The sequence below is a fragment of the Pavona decussata genome, unplaced genomic scaffold (assembly GCF_977016875.1).
Source record: "Pavona decussata unplaced genomic scaffold, jaPavDecu1.1 SCAFFOLD_114, whole genome shotgun sequence".
NCBI lineage: Eukaryota > Metazoa > Cnidaria > Anthozoa > Scleractinia > Agariciidae > Pavona > Pavona decussata.
Genome location: NW_028145528.1, coordinates 1,447,501 through 1,471,285, shown reverse-complemented (window position 1 = coordinate 1,471,285; position 23,785 = coordinate 1,447,501). Strand labels below are relative to the sequence as shown.

The following is a 23,785-nucleotide window of genomic DNA, read 5'->3' as shown; positions in this document are numbered from 1 at the left end:
GATATAGCTCTTTCCTTGCTCAACACTGAACTGGAGAAAGTGCACTCCGTGAAATGCCTTGGTGTCGATATTGATGAACACCTAACTTGGGAGAACCACAAGTTACCCGTGGCCTAAGTATTCTAGAAAAGGTTAAACCTGTGCTTAAAATGGGAAGCTTGATTGATATTTATAGGTCAATAATTGAACTTTATTTTACATATTGTTCTATTGTCTGGGATTCTATAGGTGACACTCAGATTGATTAATTGCAGAAATTACAAAAACCAGGCAGCCCGCATAATAACTGATGCCTCTTATCTAAAGAGGTCTAGTGATGTTCTCCGTGAGTTAAAGTGGATGAATTTAGAGGAGATGAAACAACGCCAAAAAGCTATTTTGATGTTTAACATACTAAAAGGCACCCACATATCTGTCTGAAATGTTTACTTATAACACCTCTCTTCATAATTATGGACTGTGTTCTTCCAAAATGAATCTCAAGTTCCCAAAAAAACCGTACAAACTATTACACGAATAGTTTTGCTCATACGGGAGCAAAGACATGGAACGACTTACCTTCCAGTTTAAAGGAAGAAAGCTCCTTAAAACTGTCTCTAAGTAAACTGGATTCTTATGCTATCGCCACCAGCAAAACATCAAAGTAGATTTATCAAGTCAAAATATGTTTGTAAATTTAAAGAACAATTATTGTAATTAGTTTTTGTTGATATTAAATTATTGAATGTACGGATTTTATGTAAAAAAATTTTTAATAGTTTGTATATTTTAATTTGATAAAATGCCACATGAAAATAAAAGAAATCCATCTATCCATCCATCATTTCAGGGGCCAGAGAATGAACAGAAACATCTGCCAAACTGTTGTAAAGGGAAGAAAAAGGAAAATGAGGTAGAGTATCCAAAGGAACTGAATCCATTTGAGGACAGTTCAAGTGCAGATGAGCTCTCCAAAGAGGCACCCGGGCAAGACACAACTGTTGCTGCAGATTCACCAAAGATTTCTGTAGCAGTTCCTTGTTCAGAAGAGAGGGGAAAGGAGTTGTGAAGAAAAGCACCACCGCCCCCGAGACCTCCCAAGCCGTCCAATCCACACACTGGCGTAGAAGTTCCTTTTTCTGAAGAGAAGACAATTGATACAAATGCGATAGAGGTGAAGAGCTTGTCATTTCATATGAGCTCTCAACAGAAACTCCAGGGAAAGACACAACTGTCACTGAAGATCCACCCAAGATTCCTGTAGTATTCCCCCCAATCTGCACACCATTGCAGAAGTTCCTTCTTTGGTACAGATGAGGTTTTATTCAAATGAAGTGAACATGAGGTTTCATTTAAGGAACCAGAGTATGACGAAACAAAGTTGTAAAAAAAAAAGAATTGCAGTTTTTGTTTTTTCTTACACTGGTTTTCAACCCAAAAAGACGTTACAATACACACTGAACAACAAACCATTGCTAATTTAAACAGTTGATTGCAAAAATTTTATGTTAGTGAGACAAAAACATGCAGAAAGCTTTCAAGTTTCTCCACTTAAAGACATTGATAGGTATTTGAAGTAAGCACGGATTAACAAGTTGTAGTCTATCATTGGTGATTATGAATTTAAGAGGGAAAATGATATGGTCAATGCAGTCTGTAAAGATTGCATGAAAGAGGGAAACGTTGGTTCAGTTGTTAATGAGACTCCAATCACGATCAAGCAATAACAACAGCTTTTTTAGAGTGATCATTTGGGAGATTCAGATGCGAAAGATACTAAACAATTGCAGTGAATAGCAAAGTGCTTCAGTGCTTAAATAATGAAAAATCAATTTTTATGAAAAATCTAATATGGCCGCCGGTTGCTGGGGTTAAACCTGGGTTGGCACTCAGAGGGTTAAGTGTGTATTGAATTGATAAATACATTAAATGTATAAATACAGAGAAATGCAGCTTCTTTGACTAAATACACTGGACCGTAGGTAGAGAAAGCTAATGGAAGCGGGCAGAGTAAGAGAAGAAGAAGATCTACAATATATTAAAGAGACACTAAAAAAAGGGAGTAGAATATACTACAGTGTAAGTTTTCTGTTTAATCATGAATTTTCTCTGATCTGTAGCACTTACCGCCATTGTTCTGATTGAAATATCAAGGCATTACACACCTGATGGTGGTATAATGACGATGCTGGAACAATTCCCCAAGTAATATGTCTGTATATAACATCACCGTTTCGAATATGGATACCATTGTAATAAACAGTGCAATCTGAACACAGCCTCCCATGCAATCATTTTTAGGAGGCTTGCATTACCTCCTCCCCTAACAATAACTGTGTGGGGGGGATAATCTAAACGTGACTAGTGTCAAAACTCGTTAGTGTTTTGAACTTTAAACTGATCACCACATAAATCAATAAGTAAGCTTAACAATCTTAATCTGTATTTTGCGACATAAGTATATGCCGTGACCTCAGGCCTACTGTGGATGCTACTGAGACAACACCAATAACAGAGCCAGAAACTCAAGCATTGGAGCCCAGGGTGAAACTGAGGTACTCCACCAAAGAACTTCTATTTGGTAAATTTGGTAATGATCAGTTATCATCTTCAGATATGTCACTTAAAACGTTTAATTATTGCTTGTTATTTGCAAAATATTATCTATACTGTCAAAAACTGAACAAAAAACAAATCAACTTTGATGAGTTTAAGCAACGTATTGCCTTCAAACTTCGCATTGAAGGCCTTTCATCATTCAATCTCTTTAATATTCATTATTTACTTAGTCTATATTTAACATGCCTGTTACAACTTGCGTTTGTGTGTACGTTTTTGTACATGTGTCCAGTGCTGTGTAACAGTTTGCATGTGGTCTAAAATAGTGCAAACGAACCTTTATGTGTCAGCACTCCTAGAGATATTTGTAACTTTATTTTTGAAATGTAAAACTACAAATTGTAATCTTGTTATTTCCAATAAAGATTTGCATTAAAAAAAAAAAAAGCATTGGAGCCGAGGGAAGGGGTTGTTTTTCATACTCATATTACATAGTATGTGAAACAACAGTAAGAGTTAACATTTAGGTGTGAAAGGCTTGGCTGCAAAAAGAAATGTGTCATAAGAGCCCCACAGTTCAGTTTCAGATAATAAAAAAACTTAACTATATTACATCAGGAGCTACATTTAGGCCTTTAGACGCACCTGGAGCCCATGACGCACAAAATACGTACTTGCCATCTACAGACGTCAGCTCTATCAGGTCTCATCTAAAATGCTCAAGGGAAGGAAATTGTTTACATAAACGCTTCACAGCTATATCAGTCCGTTCTTAGTTTATGTTCCTTCAAGACTTACCAGTGTTTGACATGGATTATGTTTCTGAAAGTGTCTTCACAGAAATTTTTTACTCTGTACGCAAGGAGTGTTTTCCAGAGATCGAAAGTCTCACAGAACATCAAAGGAAAGCTTTGCTCCAAGTCATAAATCGCAAGGATGTGTTTGTCGTATTGCCAAATGGACACGGAAAGTCAATTAAATTTCAGTTTCTCCCTGATGTCTGCAAATACCTGTGCCTGACAGGCTATTCATACCCTCACCACGCTGAAGTATCTGGTGGACTCTCATATTCGCGAACTGCGAAACCACAGCATTTCAGCAGCCAGTTATTGATGAGAGCACTTTGCTGATAGGAACTTAATACTTTGTATTCAGAAGTCGCGAGTCCTTCTTACAAAACGAGAAGTGGAGAAACATGCTCCATAGTAATATTTATCAAGACAGAACCTTTGCGATCTTTACGGACGAAGTTCATTTTGTTCCAGCATGGTAAGCTCGATCAATACCACATTCTTTTTGTTATTTAAGCTCAGTGATATCACCAGAAAAGCTTCAATTCCACAAGGATCGTTTTCCCCTCTCTTACTTATCCTAGATCCTCCTCTCAGAGGTTTTGTTAACCTCATCGCACAAAAATTTCTTCAGGGGCCGAGCGAAATCTTGTCGTGTCATAACATTGAAAGAGTTATTGAAATAATCTGTGCAGTATATTTGTCATATTTTGGCTGCAGGGAATCCTAACGTGGAAACTGAAAGTTGTCTTAGACACAATTTGTGTAGTAAGGTTATTGAATGCATGTCAGTTTAATGAGATCGTTCTGTCATTTTTTGGTAGCTTTCTTAAATTTATACCAATGATCTGACAAGTCTCTTTTTTTGCTTTTATTGTTATATACATTTCTAATTTTATCAATATTTAAAATTATTCTTAGGGGCTTTGGTACTCAGTCCAAAAATGTGACCGCAGCATTTAGATAATGCTTCTCAAGGCTTGGGGAGTTAAGATCCCTTGCTGGCACTGACAGCTACTGCTACCCTTAAAACTCAACAATCTGTTGAAAGATCAAAATGCCTAAGGAAAGACGTTTTTTTCTTGAAGAAATTCATCAGGCTTGTGAAGATAAACAGTCTATTTTAAATGTTCTTAAATCATGGCCAGTCTTAACGTCTTATTGATGCTCACAGGTTCGTTGACTGTCAGCCATCTTCATCAAAACTTGAAAATAAAGTGTCAGAAAGGTGTTAATTAACACCTCCAGAAGCCTATTTAAGCCCATTTAAATTCGACTAAGGAAAGACTGTGTTAAAATGTACCTCAGTCCAAACAGGGTTAACATTTATTTATACAAGAGAAGAGTTACAACTGAAATTGACAGGTCATTTCAAGGGCTGGTTGACAAACTAAAAGGTGCAAAGACTGCTATGGATAACACCATAGTTTACTGCAAGTCCATTAAAGATTGAGGCCGTCTTTTCATGTTTTTTAAGTCCTCACTTGGGGAACATGGTTACTACCCTGAGGACTCCCCTAGAACTTCAGCAAACTTACTCTTTGGCATGTATCATCATTCCACATTCCACATGGAGTACTTGCGCATTTATTCTGAAACTTCGGATCGAGGAAAGCACTGGTACGTCATAAAATCATCATTCTGTAAGCCTTGCAAGTTTTTGCAAAGAGTTATATTTAACTATTTTCCCGAAGAGATCACGAAGACTCCTGCTTCCCAACTCACAACTGAGGACGGGAGAAATTTATTGTCGGTCAGATGGTTTCACAAAAATCAGAAAGCTACACCAGATATGAAGGTATACGTCATCACATAGCTCTGCATATACGCTGGCCTACTTACGCAGAAGAACAGTTCAGAAACACTGAAGGAACTGGATTATTTTCGTTTTACGCTGAACTCATTCTCCTTGGACGATGTTCACGCCAAATCACTTGAAATGTGCGCCAAATCTCCAAGAATAATTTACAATGATCTGCTGCTTTCAAACTTAGCTGAATCTTTGACAGAGCAAATTGATCAGAAGGACAAACAAATAGCGAAATTGAAAAGAGACTTGGGAGTCTTTGACCAGCAAATTAAGTCTCTTGAAGTTCAACTTCATGATGAGTTTGGCGCGCACAGAAGTAAAATGAAAGCAAGTGCCTCATATATTTTCAGGGAGTGTAACGACGTCGCCGAAAAGCATCGTGAGAGCCTGGCTTCTGTTTTGGGACATCTTGTCTGCGAAGACGATTGTGAAGCGCGGGATCTCCTCGGTGAAATAGCCGATCTGGTTGTTTCTGTAGACGTAATCTGTTTTCGTATTTACCTTCCTAATTACTTCTCTGTAGTTTTTACTGTGTGTACTTTCCTCTTCTTTTACTGATTATCCTGGCCCGCCTCAATTAGCACCGCTATCTAAGAGCCAGGGGATTAAGGATTTATTATCAAATAATAAAATGTTGTGTTGTTGCTGTTGCAAAGAAAAAGGAGTAAAAGAGGCTGCAAAGGTTATCCTGCCCGAAGACATCTTCAAAACCTTGATGCAATCGATGACCGTCCCAGTTTGGTTTTTTTTTATCTTAAGATCAGCGCTCATTTGCTTGATGGTACTTGGCAGCTGCTCCTGAACTTAACAAGACTCAGGGATACAGGAGTAAGCATTTTTTAATTTTCAAACATTGACGTCAAATTTCTCTTGATATTCAAATTTGCCAACCAGCGAACAAAGAAGTCATCGCTTCAACACCCAATAAGGCTGTGGTTGGCAACTTGGCACATTAATAAAAATTGGTGACGTAACGGTCATCCCTATGAGCAATAATTATTGTAATCCTGCAGTCATTTGAAACCCTTGACCCCTTCCCCCCCCCCCCCCCCCACCTTTGGGTATGAGTGGGGTAAGGCAGGGTACTTCAGTACTTCTACTTTACATTCACACCATTTTGGACCCCCCAAAATGTTCCCTCTCTCTAAATTTAAGGAATCTGTTATAAGTGATCTTGATAAAGATTAAAAGTTACGTGTGCATGCAATCTTAGATTGCAGTTGTGGCATTTTGCTAATTATCTGGTAAACTCGTCTTTCAACAAGAAAATTAACGATAATTAACGTTTAATTATGCCACCGGTGTAAGCCTTATTGATATTTTTCTTCTATCGTTTATATAATATGTATATAGTGCAAAAATGTGTTATTAGTTGTCATATAGTTATCAATTGTGTGCTTTTCTTAATCATATTTTTTTATATTCATATATAATAATAATAACAAATAATAATAGCAAATAAGGATTGTTGTTGTTGTTGCCGTTGTTCCAGTAAGTTGTCAGGGTTTCCAATGACTTGTGCATAATTCTTTTGTTAGGCCCTGTGTACGATTGATGTTTTTTGCCTATAGTAGTATTTCATGATCAAGCATTCATTTAATTCCTGTTTTCTTAATGTCAACATTTGCACTAGAAAAACGAAGATAGTCCTTTACTCTTGTCCAAGAACAAGATTGAAGCTGTCCGGAGAGTGGTTTTTGCCGTTGTTAGAAGGACATTTGGAGTTCAAAGTCTACCTCAAAACCATCTGATTGGTAGCCAAGGGAATCTTGCCTCAGTAATTGTCTGGATCATCCGTGAACATCGGCTTCACAACGTGGACAAGGAGGAAGTGGGATTTAATATAACACTTGATGGCAGGCCGTTCTGGGGGTAAAAATATCCTTGCAATAGTGGGACTCGTATTTCTCATAATTCTAGATGTAACAATGTTCTTTTATCATTCTGACTTTGAGTTTTGGTTCGTGGTGTAACTAATAAACATGCAGCCATAAATTTTAATATTTCCAGGCAAGGACCAGGTGATGGTTGGTTTAGTGCCAATTGGTAACCCAAACCTCTCTGAGCAAAGCGTTAAGTCAGTCTACCCTCTGGCCATAGCTAACTGTAAAGAAAATCGGTGATGAAAAGCGATGTTTTTATAAAACTTTGTTAAACTGTTTGATGCTACATTGTATTTATCTTTGATTAAATTATTGTTTTTCTTATGTTCTAGTTTGTAGTAATATTTATAATACTTGTTCCAAAAAAGAAATAAAAATAGATCTAGTGCAAACAAAGCTGCACTAAGTAATGAATTTAATTTCACACCATATTATTATTATTATGATTACTATTATTATTATTATTATTATGATTATGATTATTATTATTATTATTATTGTTATTACTATTACTATTATTTTTATCATTATTATTATTATTATTATTATTATCATTATTATTATTACTATCAATCCTAGTCATTGAGTTTTAAGATAAGTACACTATTTTGTATGCAATGAGCCAATGAATTGATATATACTGGTATATATACAGAGGGTCTGGATGGGGTTTAATGTTAAGTGCTATTTGGCGTTTTTTTTTTTTTTTAATGTTAGTATTAAAATTTGTAAAATTTTAATGTTTAGCGTTTTAAAAAAGGTTACTGTTAAGTGTTAAAAGGTGTTAGAACAGTGATTTCACGCATTAAACATCAATAAATGTTATTTATTTATTTAGCTTTGTCCAATATGGACAGGGATACCGCAACAGCTAAGGGCAGTTACTGCCGACCCGGGATATACGGAATATACGCACAAAGACCAGACCACAACACCGGGAACTACGTCCCCTACTCTTTGCGAACAGTGAGTGGGTTCTTTTAACGTCCCACAGAGTTATTTACAAACAAGGTTTGTGAGACGGGGCCTACGGTTTATCGTCCTTATCTGAGAAGTTTCAAGTTTGTTTCATAGAGAAGGCAACAATGTTAGAAAAAAGGACTAAGGTTCTTCAAACTTAGCTCTTATGATAAAGGCGGGATAAAGTGCAAAACTAGAAACAAAAGAAGAAGAGCCTGCATCAGGAGCCCATGAGTTGGAGCCTCCATATGTGCTGTACCCTTGAGTCAACCTATTCCCGTAAAAGATTATTTTTAGAATAGGCTTTCCCGCGAAAATGTGTTTCCGAGGAAGTCCGCATAGTGTGTAGTGAGAAAAAAAATGGCGGCGGAAGAGGGAAATTTACTCCTTGTCAGGAGCCCATGTCCGGCTCTTGTCCTCGTTCCATCACCGTTTTCCCTTTATATTTTATTCGTTCCTACCTTTACGACCGAGGGAAACTGGTTACCAGTTATCAAAAAGTTAATATAAAATAGACTGAAATGACAGAGTTGAAATAAATTATATCCAGCGTGTGTCCAGAGTGTAAAGTGAAGTTATTGCGGCGATTACCCAGTTCAAATAATTATTTAGTTGGATGCTATGGAAAGAATCCTTTTAGAAGAGGTTGTAAAATGAAGCGTTCTGACGATGAGTTGAATTTTTCTGAGAGAGAAAGGGGTAGTAAGAGTAGAAAGACGTTAAATTTCACCTGCGCCGATGGCGGTGGTACCGATGGAAACGCAAGTTTGAGTTGCTCGATCAGCAGCTTGATAGGCGATGTCGCTGGCGCGGAAATTGCAAAGGACAAGCTGAGAAGAAAACTCCTTCTGAAGAAAGATGACAGGGCTGAGATACTGGAAAGTTGGCTGCGAGAAATTTTAGCCACAAGTTTAGTTGGCGAGATACTAGATCTTACTTTCGAGCACTCACCGTTTGAGAGCTCAGATGAAACCGCCACTGCTGGCCGTGTGCTAGTGTTGTATCCATCTAAAAAACACACCTACGACAAGCAGACAGGACCATTCCAGCCTGTTAGAGTTATTGTCAATGTTGACGGCTCTTGGAGTTTACAGTGTCCAGTATATGAACATGTGATTATCAAGTCGGGCAAACTACAAGAATTGGTGAATGACGCTATTGTCGATCTTGCAAAGAACCTCCTTTGTTCTAATCAAACTCTGTGCCCAAGAATATTCGCACTATGGCTGGGCTAATTATAAGTACGCATTCAAAGAAGTGTAAAATTTGGCATATTCCTCCTCGTCTCACGAAAGAAAGATCAAATGCCTCTGACCCTTGATGGAGACGGGTTTGTTCCGAGTGTTTAGACGCCACAAGGTATGTAAAGAAACAATTGAAGAAGAAAAAGAACTTGGATGAAATCACAAAGTTAAAGAGACAAACACCAAGCAGTCACTACCCGTGGAGATACCTTTCTCCTGCCAGCAAAACTAAACATGCAAGGAACATTCCGCAACAACGATCAAGGCTGAGCAAACACGTGCAACGATTTTACAAACGGACGAAGATTGAGTTGCCGGGTGAGCAATCTTTGGAATTATGTAATCTCATTCAAGTAATTGAAGGTTCCGAAATAGGACAGAGAGAGCTAAAGAAAGTTACTGCAGAAGGATATAAGCTTGAAGGAAAAGGAGGTTTAAAGGCAGGAGACTGCATAAGTGAAGTGTGGCAAAAAGACCGAGCGAGCTTCTTCAAGGACCAACAAAACAACGGTATGAATACAACATGTTCTTTTAATTTGTGTTCTATTTCACTTCTTTTTTTTTATTCTTGTTATCGTTTTTTACCCTTTCACTCAGTATGGCAAAAGCGAAATGAATTAAGTTAATTGTTCTAAGGAAAATTCTACCTACATGTAAGAGGGTTCAGTTGAATCAGCTAATTGAATGTGGTGACTTTTTCGAAGGATTTCGTGCATAAATTTAAAAGACTGAAAAATCTCATCTCACCACAACTCATCTTGTTGATACTCAACTAACCTTTGTGGTCAAGGAAGGTAAGCCTTTGAGGTAAAGTTGAGATTGGCAAACATGATGAGCACTAAAATTTCCCTTGTGCCCTTACCTGTACCTTACAATGAGACAACTGTTGGTGTCGAGTTTAATCCCAGAACTGATCACACACTTATGTCTGCTTATTACTGGAATTCCACTGTACATGTACATGAACCCTGTACAAGCCAAAACGTTTCCACTTTTGCAGAAAGGAGATTTTTACACCTTGAGTGCATCCTGGTTACTAAAATTAAATTTTCTTTATAAACAGTGACTGGCAAAAAGGGGAACAGATGGTCACTTGCCACAATCAGGGTTGGTAAGTACCGTTACAGTTTTCATATTTTGTCCTTTTCACTCAGTTGTAAATTACTGTCCATCCAGGACAATCACATATTGGATCTATTAATACCATTTGGGCCTAATGGATATATGCCATTGTTGTGAAATACTAGTTACCAGTCTTTATAAGAGCACGTGCTCGCGCGGTTATGTATTGCCTCGATCCAATGAATAAACCAGAGTTGTAATTTGTACAGCCATTGTCAATGTGTTCATTTTGTATTTGGGAATACAAAAGCATAACATGGTGTCAGAAACCGGATAATAATGAATCAACTGCCACCACCGAAGCCGCTATCATTCATACGAAATGTTGCAGAGAATTGGAGACGTTGGATCCAGCAATTTAGGCTTTACCTCAACGCGACGGGCTTCGACAAGAAACCAGCGCAAGTGCAATGTTCGACTTTGCTAACAGTTGCAGGAGAGGAGGCGTTCGAAATCTTTAATACTTTCGGTCTCAGCGACGAAGACAAGGTGAAGATAGATGTCGTGATCAAGAAGTACGAGGAATATTGTACGCCGAAGAAGAATGTAACTTACAAGCAGCATGTGTTCAACACGAGGGCACAAGGAGCGACCGAAGGAATCGATGCTTACGTCACGGAATTGCGCAAGCTTGCAAGAAACTGTGAGTTTGGAGAATTGCATGATTCTATAATTCGTGATCGTGTTGTGTGTGGTATCAGAAGTAACGAAGTTAGGAAACGTCTTCTGCGAGAAAAAGAGTTAAATTTGGAGCGAGCAGTTGAAATCTGCAAGTCATCTGAGATTACCGAAAACCAGGCGAGGAATATTGTTGTGGATCAGGATGACTCAAAGACGACTCAAAGAAATCACCCGGAAAAATGAGAGGAGCAAAGGGAAAGCGCAAACAAGCGAAAAAAACGTTCAATTGTAGAAGATATGGACAAGTGCACCAGCCTCAGAAATGTCCAGCCTTTGGTCAGGTTTGCCACAAATGTAAACAAAGGAATCATTACTCGAAAATGTGCCAGTCCAAACCAAGGGACAGCTCTAAACAGGTAAGTGAGTTTAGATGTGATGATTCAGATACAAATGAGTTCTTTATTGGGGTCTTGGGAACCAAACCACTCACTCAGAAAGATTGGATACAAAGTGTTGTGATCAATAAACTCCAGGACAATATGAAATTAGACACTGATGCTCAATGCAATGTTTTGCCTTATGCATTGTACTGTAAACTGACACGTGAGAAAATGAGGAAATCAAAAACCTGACTTGTGTCTTATACTGGCCACAAGATACCTGTGATGGGTAAAGCTACACTCCAGGTGAAACTTAGAGGGAAGTCCCACCCTGTTGAATTTCAAATAATCGAGCATCCAGCCACTCCAGTAATTGGTCTTCAAACCTGTCATGAATTAAATCTGGTCAAGAGAGTCAGTTCAGTTGATACCCAAGGGGATGAAAACCTGTCCAGTGGTACTAGATGCAGTCAAGATGTTGATGAAATCCTTAAGAAGTATGAAGATGTGTTTGATGGTATTGGATGTTTGGAGGGTAGCTATCAGATTGAGATCGATCCTACCGTAAGCCCGGTGGTACACCCACCTCGCAAAATACCTTTCACACAGAGAGAGAAAGTCAAGGGAGAACTTGACCGCATGGAAAACTTGGTGTTATTCGTAAAGCCAAGGAACCAACTGAATGGGTTAGTTCTTTAGTAGTTGTGGAGAAACCAAATGGTAAAGTGCGACTGTGTTTAGATCCTAGGGATTTAAATAAAGCTATCCAGAGAGAACATTATCCTATGACAACTGTGGAAGAAGTTGCAGCTGAATTAAGTGATGCCAGTGTTTAGTGTTTTAGATGCCACATCTGGGTTTTGGCACATTAAGCTCGATAAGAAAAGTTCTGCGCTGTTAACATTTAACACACCATTTGGGCGATATCAGTACCTCAGGATGCCATTTGGTATTAACTCAGCCCCTGAGATTTTTCAAAAGAGAATGACTCAAGCCTTTGAGGACCTGAGTGGAGTAAAGACAATCGCTGATGATATTCTTGTCTGGGGCAGAAGCGAAGCTGAGCACAACCATCGCTTAGAGCAAGTGTTGGAACGTTCAAGGAAAGTTGGACTGAAGCTCAACCAAAGTAAAATGAAGATTATGACTACTGAAGTTCCATTCATTGGACATGTGTTGACATCAAACGGATTGAAACCAGATCCTAGAAAGGTGCATGCAGTGGAAGGAATGCCATCACCAGCAGATAAGCCTGCACTCTTAAGATTCCTTGGAATGGTGAACTACATGAGTAAATTCATACCTAACCTAGCAGACCTAACAGCCACTGAGAGAGCTACTGCACAAAGAAGTAGAATGGCATTGGTCGGAAAGACAAGAGAAAGCATTCCAAGCCATTAAAGAAAAGCTGACAAGTGATGCAACACTCCAGTATTATGATGTCGAAAAGCCCACTACAGTTTCAGTAGATGCATCATCCTATGGACTTGGGGCGTGTCTACTGCAAGAGGGTCGACCAGTGTGTTATGCATCCAGATCACTTAACTCTGCTGAAAGAAACTATGCGCAGATAGAGAAAGAACTATTGGCAATAGTGTATGGATGTACCAAATTTCACCAGTATGTTTATGGCAAGAAAGTAAAAGTTCAGACCGACCACAAGCCTTTGGAAGCCTTGTTTAAAAAACCATTATTTCAGGCACCACAGAGATTGCAACGAATGATGTTAAGGTTACAGCGTTATGACCTACAAGTGGAGTATGAACCAGACAAAAACTTGTTGATTGCAGACACTCTAAGCCGTGCTCCAGAAGAAAGCACTGAAACTGCAGCCAACACAAAGGATGAATTTGAAGTACTCACCATTGAAAACATGCCAGTCGGTGAGAAAAAATTGGAACAGTGTAGAGATGCTACAAGAAAAGACCTAACATTGCAGAAGCTCAAGAACACAGTGATAAGTGGTTGGCCGGAAAGGAAGTCTCAAGTAGACCCAGAGCTTCGTGAGTATTGGAACATTAAGGGAGAAATTTCTGTTTGTGATGATTTACTACTGAGGCAGGACAGATTGATTGTACCAAGTTCACTCAGAGAAGAAATGCTAAGTCAAATTCACAGCAGCCATTTAGGCATCGAAAAGTGCAAACGTAGAGCCAGAGATCTCTTGTACTGGCCAGGAATGAACCAACAGATAGCAGACATGGTATCCAAGTGCAATACCTGTAACATGTACAGAAATTCTCAAGCAAAAGAACCACTTAACAGCCATGAATTACCTGAAAGACCATGGCAAAAGATTGCTGTTGATTTGTTTGAACTTGACAAACAAGAATATGTGGTTATTGTTGACTACTACTCAAAGTTCTTCGAGTTGTCCTACTTGCCTAATAGTAAAAGCAAGACAGTGATAAACCACATTAAACCTCAGTTCGCAAGATATGGAATCCCTGAGATAATAGTCAGTGACAATGGGCCCGAGTTCAGTAGCCATGAGTTTGCCGAATTTGCAAAGCAATATGGGTTTAAGCATGTTACGTCATCGCCTAGATACCCGCAGAGTAATGGTCTTGCAGAAGGAGCAGTTCAAACAGCTGAGAACATTCTAAAGAAAGCAAAAGTTGAAGGAAAGGATTTTCAGCTTGGTTTGTTAGCCTACCGAAAAACTCCCATCGAGGAAATTGGCCTATCACCAGCACAGATGCTTATGGAGGAACCAGAACCCAACTACCTACCACGCCTACATTACTAGAGCCGCAGTATCCAACCGGAAATATTAAGAACGGTCTCAGTCGTCGTGCAGAAATACAGCAGCAGTATTACAACCGGAATGCAAAAGTTCTGAAACCCTGAACACAGGAGACACTGTGCGAGTCAGAAAGCCAGGACAGAAGACATGGACACCTGCTGTAGTTACCAGAGTAGCCGATGCACCAAGATCGTACGTTGCTAACTCAGAAGGAACCAGCTACAGAAGAAACAGACGTGACCTGATTAAGACAACTGAAGCAAAACATCAGCAGCAGCGACCAGAAGATTTAGAAACCAACACAACAAGTCCAGTCCATGATCCAGTAAGCTTTGAGAAAGTCAGTTCTAAGGGTCGAATTATGCGACCACCTGTTTGGTTTAAAGACTATGTGACCGATTAGAGAGAACATTTTACAAGTTGTTACCAGACATTGTGTTGATATTAAGTGAACAGTGTTTTGATGCAAGTCATGAACATTAAGTTTAAGGTTGATTTTGATGCTCATTTTGTTTAGTCTCATTTATTTGTTTTGGACGCATGTTTGTTAAAAAAAAGGGAGATGTTGTGAAATACTAGTTACCAGTCTTTATAAGAGCACGTGCTCGCGCGGTTATGTATTGCCTCGATCCAATGAATAAACCAGAGTTGTAATTTGTACAGCCATTGTCAATGTGTTCATTTTGTATTTGGGAATACAAAAGCATAACAGCCATGGGCTAGTTAAATAAAATTTGGTCTTATTTGTGAGACAAATTAATAATGGCAATTTCTACAATATATGTTGCATCCCTTCTAATTGTTGTTCCACATACCATTAATGTGATGTGTCATTTTTCTATTTTTGGTTTAAATTTCTCTTAACAGTTGTTAACATATGATGTAACATAAATTTAATTAAACATATTGGCACCTAACTAGAAATTTAATTTGCACATAAATTTTTACAGCTCTTGCAGTGTGCAACAGAAGTCCCTCTGCTTACGAGGCTCTGCGTAATCTAAGCATTCTTCAGCTGCCTTGTACGAAGGTTCTTAAGAATGTTTTAAAGGACGACGCTGAGAAACCCGGAATCGATCAGAACTATTTCCAAAGTCGACGTGCAAAGTACCAGGAGTATCAGAAGCAGAGGGAGAGTAGTGGACACCCACAGCCTCTTGGGATTGGAGTGATGATGTGGGATGAAGTCAAGGTGAACATTGAAAGTCCTAAAAATTATTCCTACATAATTTCATTCTGCCTTGATAAACTTTGTCAGCACATAATAATTCAGGATTTTTTTTAATTATCACCATGGATGGCATGATAGCAAATGCATATAGAACATAGCTATGTTTTATTTTAAAGCCAAATAAAATTTAACTCACGTTTTTGCAGCCAAACGGTTTGTTATTTCACACTGGGGAATACCCTGAGATTGGAAGCGTTTATTTGGTTCATCTTAGGAGCCTGTATTCATTTATTTTTTCTTGAGATCCAGATGAAGGTTGCATGGTGTCTTAAGGGGGGTTCTATCTCAGGCTTCACCATGGCACCTGATGAACTGCCTGTTTTAGATGATGTTTACACATCAGCCATACAGAGTGGGTGCCAAAGGTCCAGCTACATTGTACAGTTTCTGTGGAGGGACCTAACCTCAGGGTACGATATGACTGGGCCTTACTTCCCTGTTTCCAGTTCTGTGGATTCAAACATCCTTCAAGAATTCTTCTTCCTGGGCCTTAAAGCATTTAGCAACTATGGATTTAAAGACACTTCTTCCTTTGTGATGGAGCGTCCTCTAACCTGACCCTTCTCAAACTCCTCTGTGGAAGTCCTAGGGCATCGCTTCCTGTATTTGAGGATGCAGAAGATTTAACAGCACGGTATTTTGCCAAGATGCCATTTGTTAATCCTGAAGATCCAAGTGGCAATCCAATTTTTGCCATGATTTGGCCCAGCCATCAGGTATTATGTTTTTAAAAAAAATGATTGCCACATCTAGATCAGGGAGGTGCCCGAGGTTACTGTGGGCTTTGCCTATAACAAACATTGAATTGCTGCAAGCATACTAAGCCTACTGTGGGCTTTGCCTATAACAAACATTGAATTGCTGCAGGCATAATAAGCTTACTGTGGGCTTTGCCTATAACAAACATTGAATTGCTGCAGGCATAATAAGCTTACTGTGGGCTTTGCCTATAACAAACATTGAATTGCTGCAGGCATACTAAGCCTACTGTGGGCTTTGCCTATAACAAACATTGAATTGCTGCAGGCATACTAAGCCTACTGTGGGCTTTGCCTATAACAAACATTGAATTGCTGCAGGCATACTAAGCCTACTGTGGGCTTTGCCTATCACAAACATTGAATTGCTGCAAGCATACTAAGCCTACTGTGGGCTTTGCCTATCACAAACATTGAATTGCTGCAAGCATACTAAGCCTACTGTGGGCTTTGCCTATAACAAACATTGAATTGCTGCAACCATTACTGACTATTTTTTACCTCCTCGTTTTGTGCATATGAACTTGATAAACAGCAAATACACTGGCTATATCTCAGAAGTTAATTAAATGATGGGACATTTTTTTCTTAAAGGAACGGTTCAAAATATAAAGCATATGTTCCTAAATATTATTTCCTTTTAAGTTAATGTAAACAAGAGGTCATATGAAGCTGTTAGTAACAACCACACAGCAAATTGGTTACACAATATTATTTTGTATTTCAACTTTATTTCATTGTTTCCCAGTTGCTACAGCTTTTCATGATGTTTTCTCTCCTTATAACAATACTTTTTTTTTCATTTGTTTCCAGCTAAAAAATATGATAGCTGCATTGTATAGTTCAAGACCCACTGGTTCTAAGAAATTTACATTGGAGGGAAGACAGTTTGGGTGAGAAACTATTGAAAAGATCTACAACTAAGAAATGCAAAGAGTGGAGATAGGGAGAAGCCGTAAAGTCCCTGGCTTAAAGTATGCCTTTGTCTACCAAGACAATTGGACACGCCTCAATGTGAAACCAGCTAAGATCATGCAGGTGATTGAAATTATTTTGCAAATCAGTAATTACATATTTTGTAATTTATTGTGTAAAACAAATTCCAGGCCTTCATAAACGACATGTCACATTGCAGTGAATATGTTCCATTTTCCTTTTGATATGTAGCAAAGATACATGATTGCAGCTGTTAAAGACCTCTCAGAAGAGCCTAATCAGGAAAGTGCTCAACCAGTGGCCAGCTATCTACAAGCATGCAATCTGCTTTTTGAGAATGGTCTCTTGAGCCGCCACAGAATTAACAGCTTAAATAGCTCTGCCATTCAGAACATAAAGAAGGGAATGGATTTCTTTGAGAAATGGTGCCGCAGTCATGAAGAAACTGGTATGATTATTATTTTTAATTATTTTTAACATATTTTGAGTGCAGACGTTTGAATAAATTACACACACCTGTAGCTTTCAAGGAGCCATAATAGTAAATCAAACAAATTCAAAGGACAAACAGGCGAATTACTTTCTCGTCACTTAAAAGAGCACTGATGGTATGCCTACTAATGGCAAAGCATTTGGTCAATATTTATGAGATGAAAAGACTTTCCCTTGCTTTACAAGTGTTACTTTAATATTTTACATTAATGATGTGTCTACTACACTCATTTGTTGGTGAGTGAACAATATTTTGCAATAAACACTGCCACAAACTCTTACCACTGGGATTGTGAAATAAACAGCACTCAAAGGTTTCATTTTTGCTTATAGTTTACCCTGACAACACAAAGAAATCGCGACAGACAAAGTTTCTTGCATGGCAGGTTAGCATCATTTTATGCAAAAGTTAGTTACTGTATTCATTATTGCTTGAATGAATGTCAGTGCACTGACTAAAAAATAATATTCAACAATATTCACTTCCTCAGTCCTACTGTTTAGTCAGTGAATAAACTCATTGTAAATGTCTCCATATAAAGAACAAGGTCATATCAGAAAAACTAAAACAAAAAATATTTATTAAATTACCAAAAGAAAATATGGTACACATAGAAGCAATGTCTGTGGCAAACAAGAGACTTGCCTTTGCAGTGAATTTGTAGGAAAACTTTTGTGGGGTAATAGATTTTCATTGATAAGTCTCCTTGCATATGATATTTTTCATTAAAGATCATTTTGATGTTAATAATAAATTCTTTTTGTATGTTCTCTTTCCTAGACTTGGGATCTTCTTCGAGTTGTTGTGCATGGATTCCTTTTATTTTGTGAATGGTTTTTTACCTGTGTCTCTCCAGATGGGAGGTACTTTATTAGCCCCCTCAGAATCAATGGCAATGCATTAGAGTCAATATTTAGTGTGCTAAAACACACAAGTGGAGGAAATCTGTCTGCCATTGCCTACTCACCTGTTTTAGGCAGGTTGATTAACAGGAAGGATTTAGTTGTCAATCAACATTCAGAGAAAGGTTACAGAGACCAAATTTTAAACATAAACGGCCAATCAAATACAGCTGACAACCAGATCTCTGTTAAGTGCACAAATGTTTCTAGGTATTTATGTCAATTTTCTTTTCCTTCCATGATAGCACAGTCCTCGCTAGGAGGAAGGCAAGGCAGCAATGCTTCCACAATTATCGCGGTTAGGTTTGGGGGCTATGCGATGATGCATAAACTAGATATTTCATTACTTTGGAAGCAGTTGCCCCAGTTGTGGATCACACCATTTGTAAATGCTATATGTGATGGCAATGGTATATATGATGATCTTTTTGGTGACACAGCTGTCTACCTAGATGTAGAAGACGTAGTCCAGGCTGCAGGCACTGAGTGCAATGTCCAATCAGTAAGCGCAATTTTTTGGCTTTAATAATGCAAATGGATTTGCTGATTTAGCAGCACATCTAAGAAATGTTCACCAACCATCTTATGGAGTATTAATTGCAAATGACAAGTCAGTGGGAATCTTAGTTCAAGCAAATGGCCTTTGTGCCTTAATTGATAGCCATGTTCACAACAACAGTGGTGCTGTTATATTCATGGCTGATTCTCCAAGCAATCTTATCACTGCTTACTCAAGGCTGCTGTTGGATCAAAATTTAGTGCTTAACATTGGCACCTTTACTTGGGTGCATTATTCAAGTTCCTAGGTTCAATGAATAATGTGTGCAAGTGTGAATGACAAATTTGTTGAGAGGCACTTATCATAACAAAAGTGTGTAGGAAACTGTTGACTGCAACCGCCTTGATTACATTCGAAGGAATCATCACACTCATCATTGAAATAATATGAGTATTGCAGTTTGAGTTTCTGTTTCATATTATATATAAGGAACGTATTGCTGTGCAATTTAAAACAAGTATTCATTTATTAAATTCAAGGAAAGTTTGCACTAAACAGATAAGTATCTGTACAGGACGTTACAGGTAAAATAATAACATCAAAACACATTAACATTAATAATTATTACATCTTAGGAGGACTCTATTGGATTTCCTCAAATACGAACTCAGGTGAAAATGAATTGCAAAAAGGAAGGGCCCTTATTCAGGCTATTTGGACAAGTGTAATTTACCGGTAATAAATAAACATTTCATTTTTTCTTATGTGTTTATAGTCTTCATATACAGTGCTGGCTAATTGGCTCCTAGATAGAACAGGATAATTTACTATTATTATTAGTTCTTTAACCAAGAAAAATTAAAAAACCCAAATGGAATCACAACAGTAATGCTTTCTTATTCTAAGCTAAGGGTACTAAAAATATTGACATCTTAAGCAAAATTGTCATCGATACAAGTCGTTTCAATATGAGTACAGTAATTACACAAAAATTTCGATCACTTCAAGTGCAGTTCGCGCCTGAACAGGAAAAAGAATTGGGGTGAATAACGAAACGTATTCTTTGTTTTTTCTCCGAACGTTTTACACCTCGACTGAATCTTGTATCAAAACGACGTGAGATCGAATGCTTTGTTTTTGATACTATAAAGACAGTAATACTCAATATTCTACTTGCATTTTGTGGCTAATGCGCAAGCTTTCAAGCGAGGTCTGAGAATCTCATCAGCATCAACAACCTTATTTTGACCTTTCAGATCCCTTTCAATTCTTGCATTCATAAACTCGTTGATACGAGTATTTGCTAATTTTGACACTAAATCTTTGAAGAGACGAACTAATATTTCCACGTCAGTGTACTGCAAGTTCGTAAGGGAAACGACGAGCAAGCAAAAGTCCATTTCAAGGGTTTCATTGTTTAGAACTGCGTCCTGACACATGCTTAAAAACTTTGATGGATATCGACGAAGGTTACTGTCCGTTGCAAATTCCCGCACTTTGTTGTCCACAGATCGCAGAAAAGTGATCATCTCAGCTTTGGGAAAATGCGGATTTCCCTCATCAAGATTTTTCAGACTTGAGAAAATAGTCGATTTATCCTTCATAATGAGTTCCTGTAAGATTTCCAACTCCTTCTCCATAACCGGTTTCCGCTGTTTCGACAAATCTCCCTGTCCTTTTTTTCCAGCAAGAGTCTCCCTCCACAGTTTAATCATACGCTGCAGAGCTGCCCCACAATACCGATACAAAGTATCGTCCGATTCTTTTGATAGTTCACATCTTCGTAGATTGATACCTTCACGTGTCGTTTCGCTTTCCGTCTTACTCAGGCGTACATGTTCATGTATGATTGAATAGACTAACTTGCGCATTACACTCACAACGCAATGAGCATCATCTTGAGAGCTTGTGTTTAAGTTTAAATTCGCCAATAATCTCTGTAAAATCATTCGCTCCTGTGTTAGCTTGCCAGGATGAAAATTAGACACTGAGAAGGCCGCTTTTTTGTACTTTTCTTTACTGTCGAAAGCTTCTTTAACTAAAGTTGAAAATTTTCGGCAAAATCCAGCGATCAATAGTTCAAACAAATGCTTCTGAGCGACGTCTAACATATGTTCTACAACCTTTATCCGCGCAGGCTCCAATTTTATTCGTGGATCGTCCACAAGGGTTGCCCTTACTTTGGTCTCTACTTTATTGGATTCTTCCGAACTAAAAATCCACGAGACCAGTGCTTCCATTTCTTCATCGTTAAGCGCTGAATCTTTACCTTCCTTTCTTCCGCTTCGTTTGGTTTTTTGCTTCTCTTGGCTTGAAGAAGCCGCAGGAGTTTCCTCATTTGGTTCTACTTCCTCGCTGCTATCAGAAGATGTTACTGAGTCGCTAGAAAGCACATAACTTGCCGAACTATCATCCGATGACTCCGATAATTCCCTCATGGTTTCCGCCATTGCCATTATTTTCAGCACGCGAAACAGCGTATGTAAATGAGCATGACCGCAGCTGGGCTCTGATTGGTTATTACCAGTAAGGCATTAAGGCGTGACAAAAATTTCCGCGAAAACTATTTCTATAAATAACTTTTCATGGGAAAGGGTTGACTCCAAGGGCTTGTATGGGAGATGAAGGCTCCTACTCATCGGCTCCTGCCTGCATGGAACTGACCGAAATGGTCCGCATGCATACTTTGTACTCATGCGCATAAGTTCTTCAGACATTTTGTGGTCAGCGGTTTTTTAAGCAGACTTCTGTATGCAAAATGGCCGCCACGTCTGCATCGGGAGTGGTGGAAGTATTAGTCAGCTTTTATAGATGTGGTGAGGAAAAAGCTTTTGACAGGCATCGAAGCAGAATTCTAGTATAACCGACACAAAGAAGCATTTTATCAACTTTCTTAGTATTTCACAAATGGCCACCTCATCCGGGATAGGAAATCTCGAGTGGAAACTGTACCAGCTGGCCAGGAATGCCCACGGAAAACGAAGAATTTACATATCCTTACGCAACATCAGTAGGAAATGGAAGTTCCACACCTTATTTCTGACAAAACCCAGAGTGAACTCAATGGTGAGTAGACAACTGATCTTTCAAATTCATAAAGTGCGGGAAAAAAATTGCAAATGCAATATTCGCTGGAAAAGCTACGGTTTTGCTATTCAAACCCAGGTTGTTGTTATTAAAAATAATTGTTATAGTCTTTGGTGACTTTTACTTATGTGAAAAGTCCTTAAGCAAGCAAAGGAAAATCAAGATTGCGAAGAGTATAATTTCATCTTTGGAATATTTCTTGTGGTTCAAATTTTTTTAAAACCAGTTTGATTTTTCTCATCTGTTGCTTCTAATGGGGCCAAAACATGAAATTGGCAACATGGCCTAGACTATTGTGTAGGCCATGGCTTACCAGTGATTTTGTACATAAACTGAGAAGAAAAAATAGAAATAAAAATGATGAATACATTTAATCAGTATGGTCTTACAAAAAAAGGATCAGGAATCCTTCCCTTTGAGTCAAGAATTTAAGTTGGATCAATTACAAGTTAGAAATAAAGTCACTACCGCAAGCTAGTACCCAGCATTTAAATTAGTTATATTACATCCTCAGCGAACCTAAAAGACTTACTTTTGACTGCTAAAGGGAGGGCAGTGAAACACATCAATGAAGTATTTTAAGATTTTAGTCTCCGCAATCAGTAGATTGAGCATTGCAACATTTTTGCCCTGCAAGGCTAGGCTTAAGCCCAAATTCCTAACTCAAAAAATAGGTTCCCTCATCCATTTTGAGGGAGGATTTCCTGGAGTAATATGGCATTGTTACTTTTGTCACATGTATTATAATTTATTTTTTGGAAATTAATCACTGTTATCACTGACAGGCCATAGTCTACCACATGTTTTGTCCCTTCCCCTTTCTTCAGATTACGATAAAGAGTAGGAGACAATGCAATTTAAAAATCAAACTGGTTTGACAAAGTTTTGAACTAATGATAAATATAACCACAACATATGTATAAAAAATTGGGGGTGACAGATTGTACTACTTAGAAAAGGATAATTACTTTGAAGATTATAAGCATGAAACACTAAAGGAAATTTTCATCTTTTCCATCTTTTTTACAAGTACATGTGATACAGAAGATAATGAATTGGTCAGACACGAAAATGGTGCTTGTAAGGAGTGTGAAGCGAACTCCTAAAGAACCTCTTAGTACTTCAACAAGGTCTACAGAAGATAAAGATCCACAAATTGCAATCATAGCTGGAGCGCCTGGAGCATCAGATTCTGCAAGAAAGAAAAGTAGGAAAAGAAAACAAAAATGTCTGGAAGATGAAGAACTAGTTCAAAATATTTTGGCCATGGGCTCCCCTCTTGGTCCTCTGATGGCTAATGTTTTTATGTGTCACCTGGAAGAGAAGCTCTCCCGTGATGGTCTGATGCCTGACCTGTACAAACGTTACGTGGATGATACCCTGGCTAAAATGCCTAGTGGTGACGCTGCCTCTGAGTTTCTCAATACTCTGAATGGTCTCCATCCCAGCATGAAATTTACAATGGAACTCCCTGTCAGTGGTAGGATTCCTTTTATTGGCATTGAAATCATCAAGTGTGGGACTAAACTTGAAACTCAAGTTTACAGGAAACAAACGAACAGTGGCTTACTCTTGCATTACCATAGCCATACCGACAAACGATACAAGGTGTCTTTAGTGAAAACAATGTTACATCGCGCGTACGCTCTATGTTCCACAACAGAAGCTTTCAATTTAGAATGTAACAAATTGCGCTCAATTTTCAGTCGCCTAGATTATCCTAGGGCTCTCATAGATTCCATCATTAGTAATTTTCTTCGTAATGTATCGGAACAGGCAGCGGA

General features: G+C 38.4%; 1 protein-coding gene and 2 pseudogenes across 1 annotated transcript; 2 read left to right on the top strand and 1 right to left on the bottom strand.

Moving 5' to 3' along the window:
* The first annotated feature begins 9,204 nt into the window (after positions 1-9,204).
* Positions 9,205-15,987, top strand: LOC146470091 (uncharacterized; annotated as a pseudogene).
* A 949-nt stretch (positions 15,988-16,936) lies between these two features.
* Positions 16,937-19,270, top strand: LOC146470090 (uncharacterized; annotated as a pseudogene).
* An 806-nt stretch (positions 19,271-20,076) lies between these two features.
* Positions 20,077-21,428, bottom strand: LOC146470089 (uncharacterized). Its single transcript, XM_085121961.1, has one exon. The coding sequence runs from the start codon at positions 21,368-21,370 to the stop codon at positions 20,084-20,086; it is 1,287 nt and encodes a 428-aa protein (XP_084978087.1). The 5' UTR covers positions 21,371-21,428; the 3' UTR covers positions 20,077-20,083.
* Positions 21,429-23,785: the final 2,357 nt, after the last annotated feature.

Bases quoted from the DNA above. Each gene is read 5' to 3' on its own strand.
- LOC146470089 (XM_085121961.1), bottom strand. From the start codon at position 21,370: ATGGCAATGGCGGAAACCATGAGGGAATTATCGGAGTCATCGGATGAT.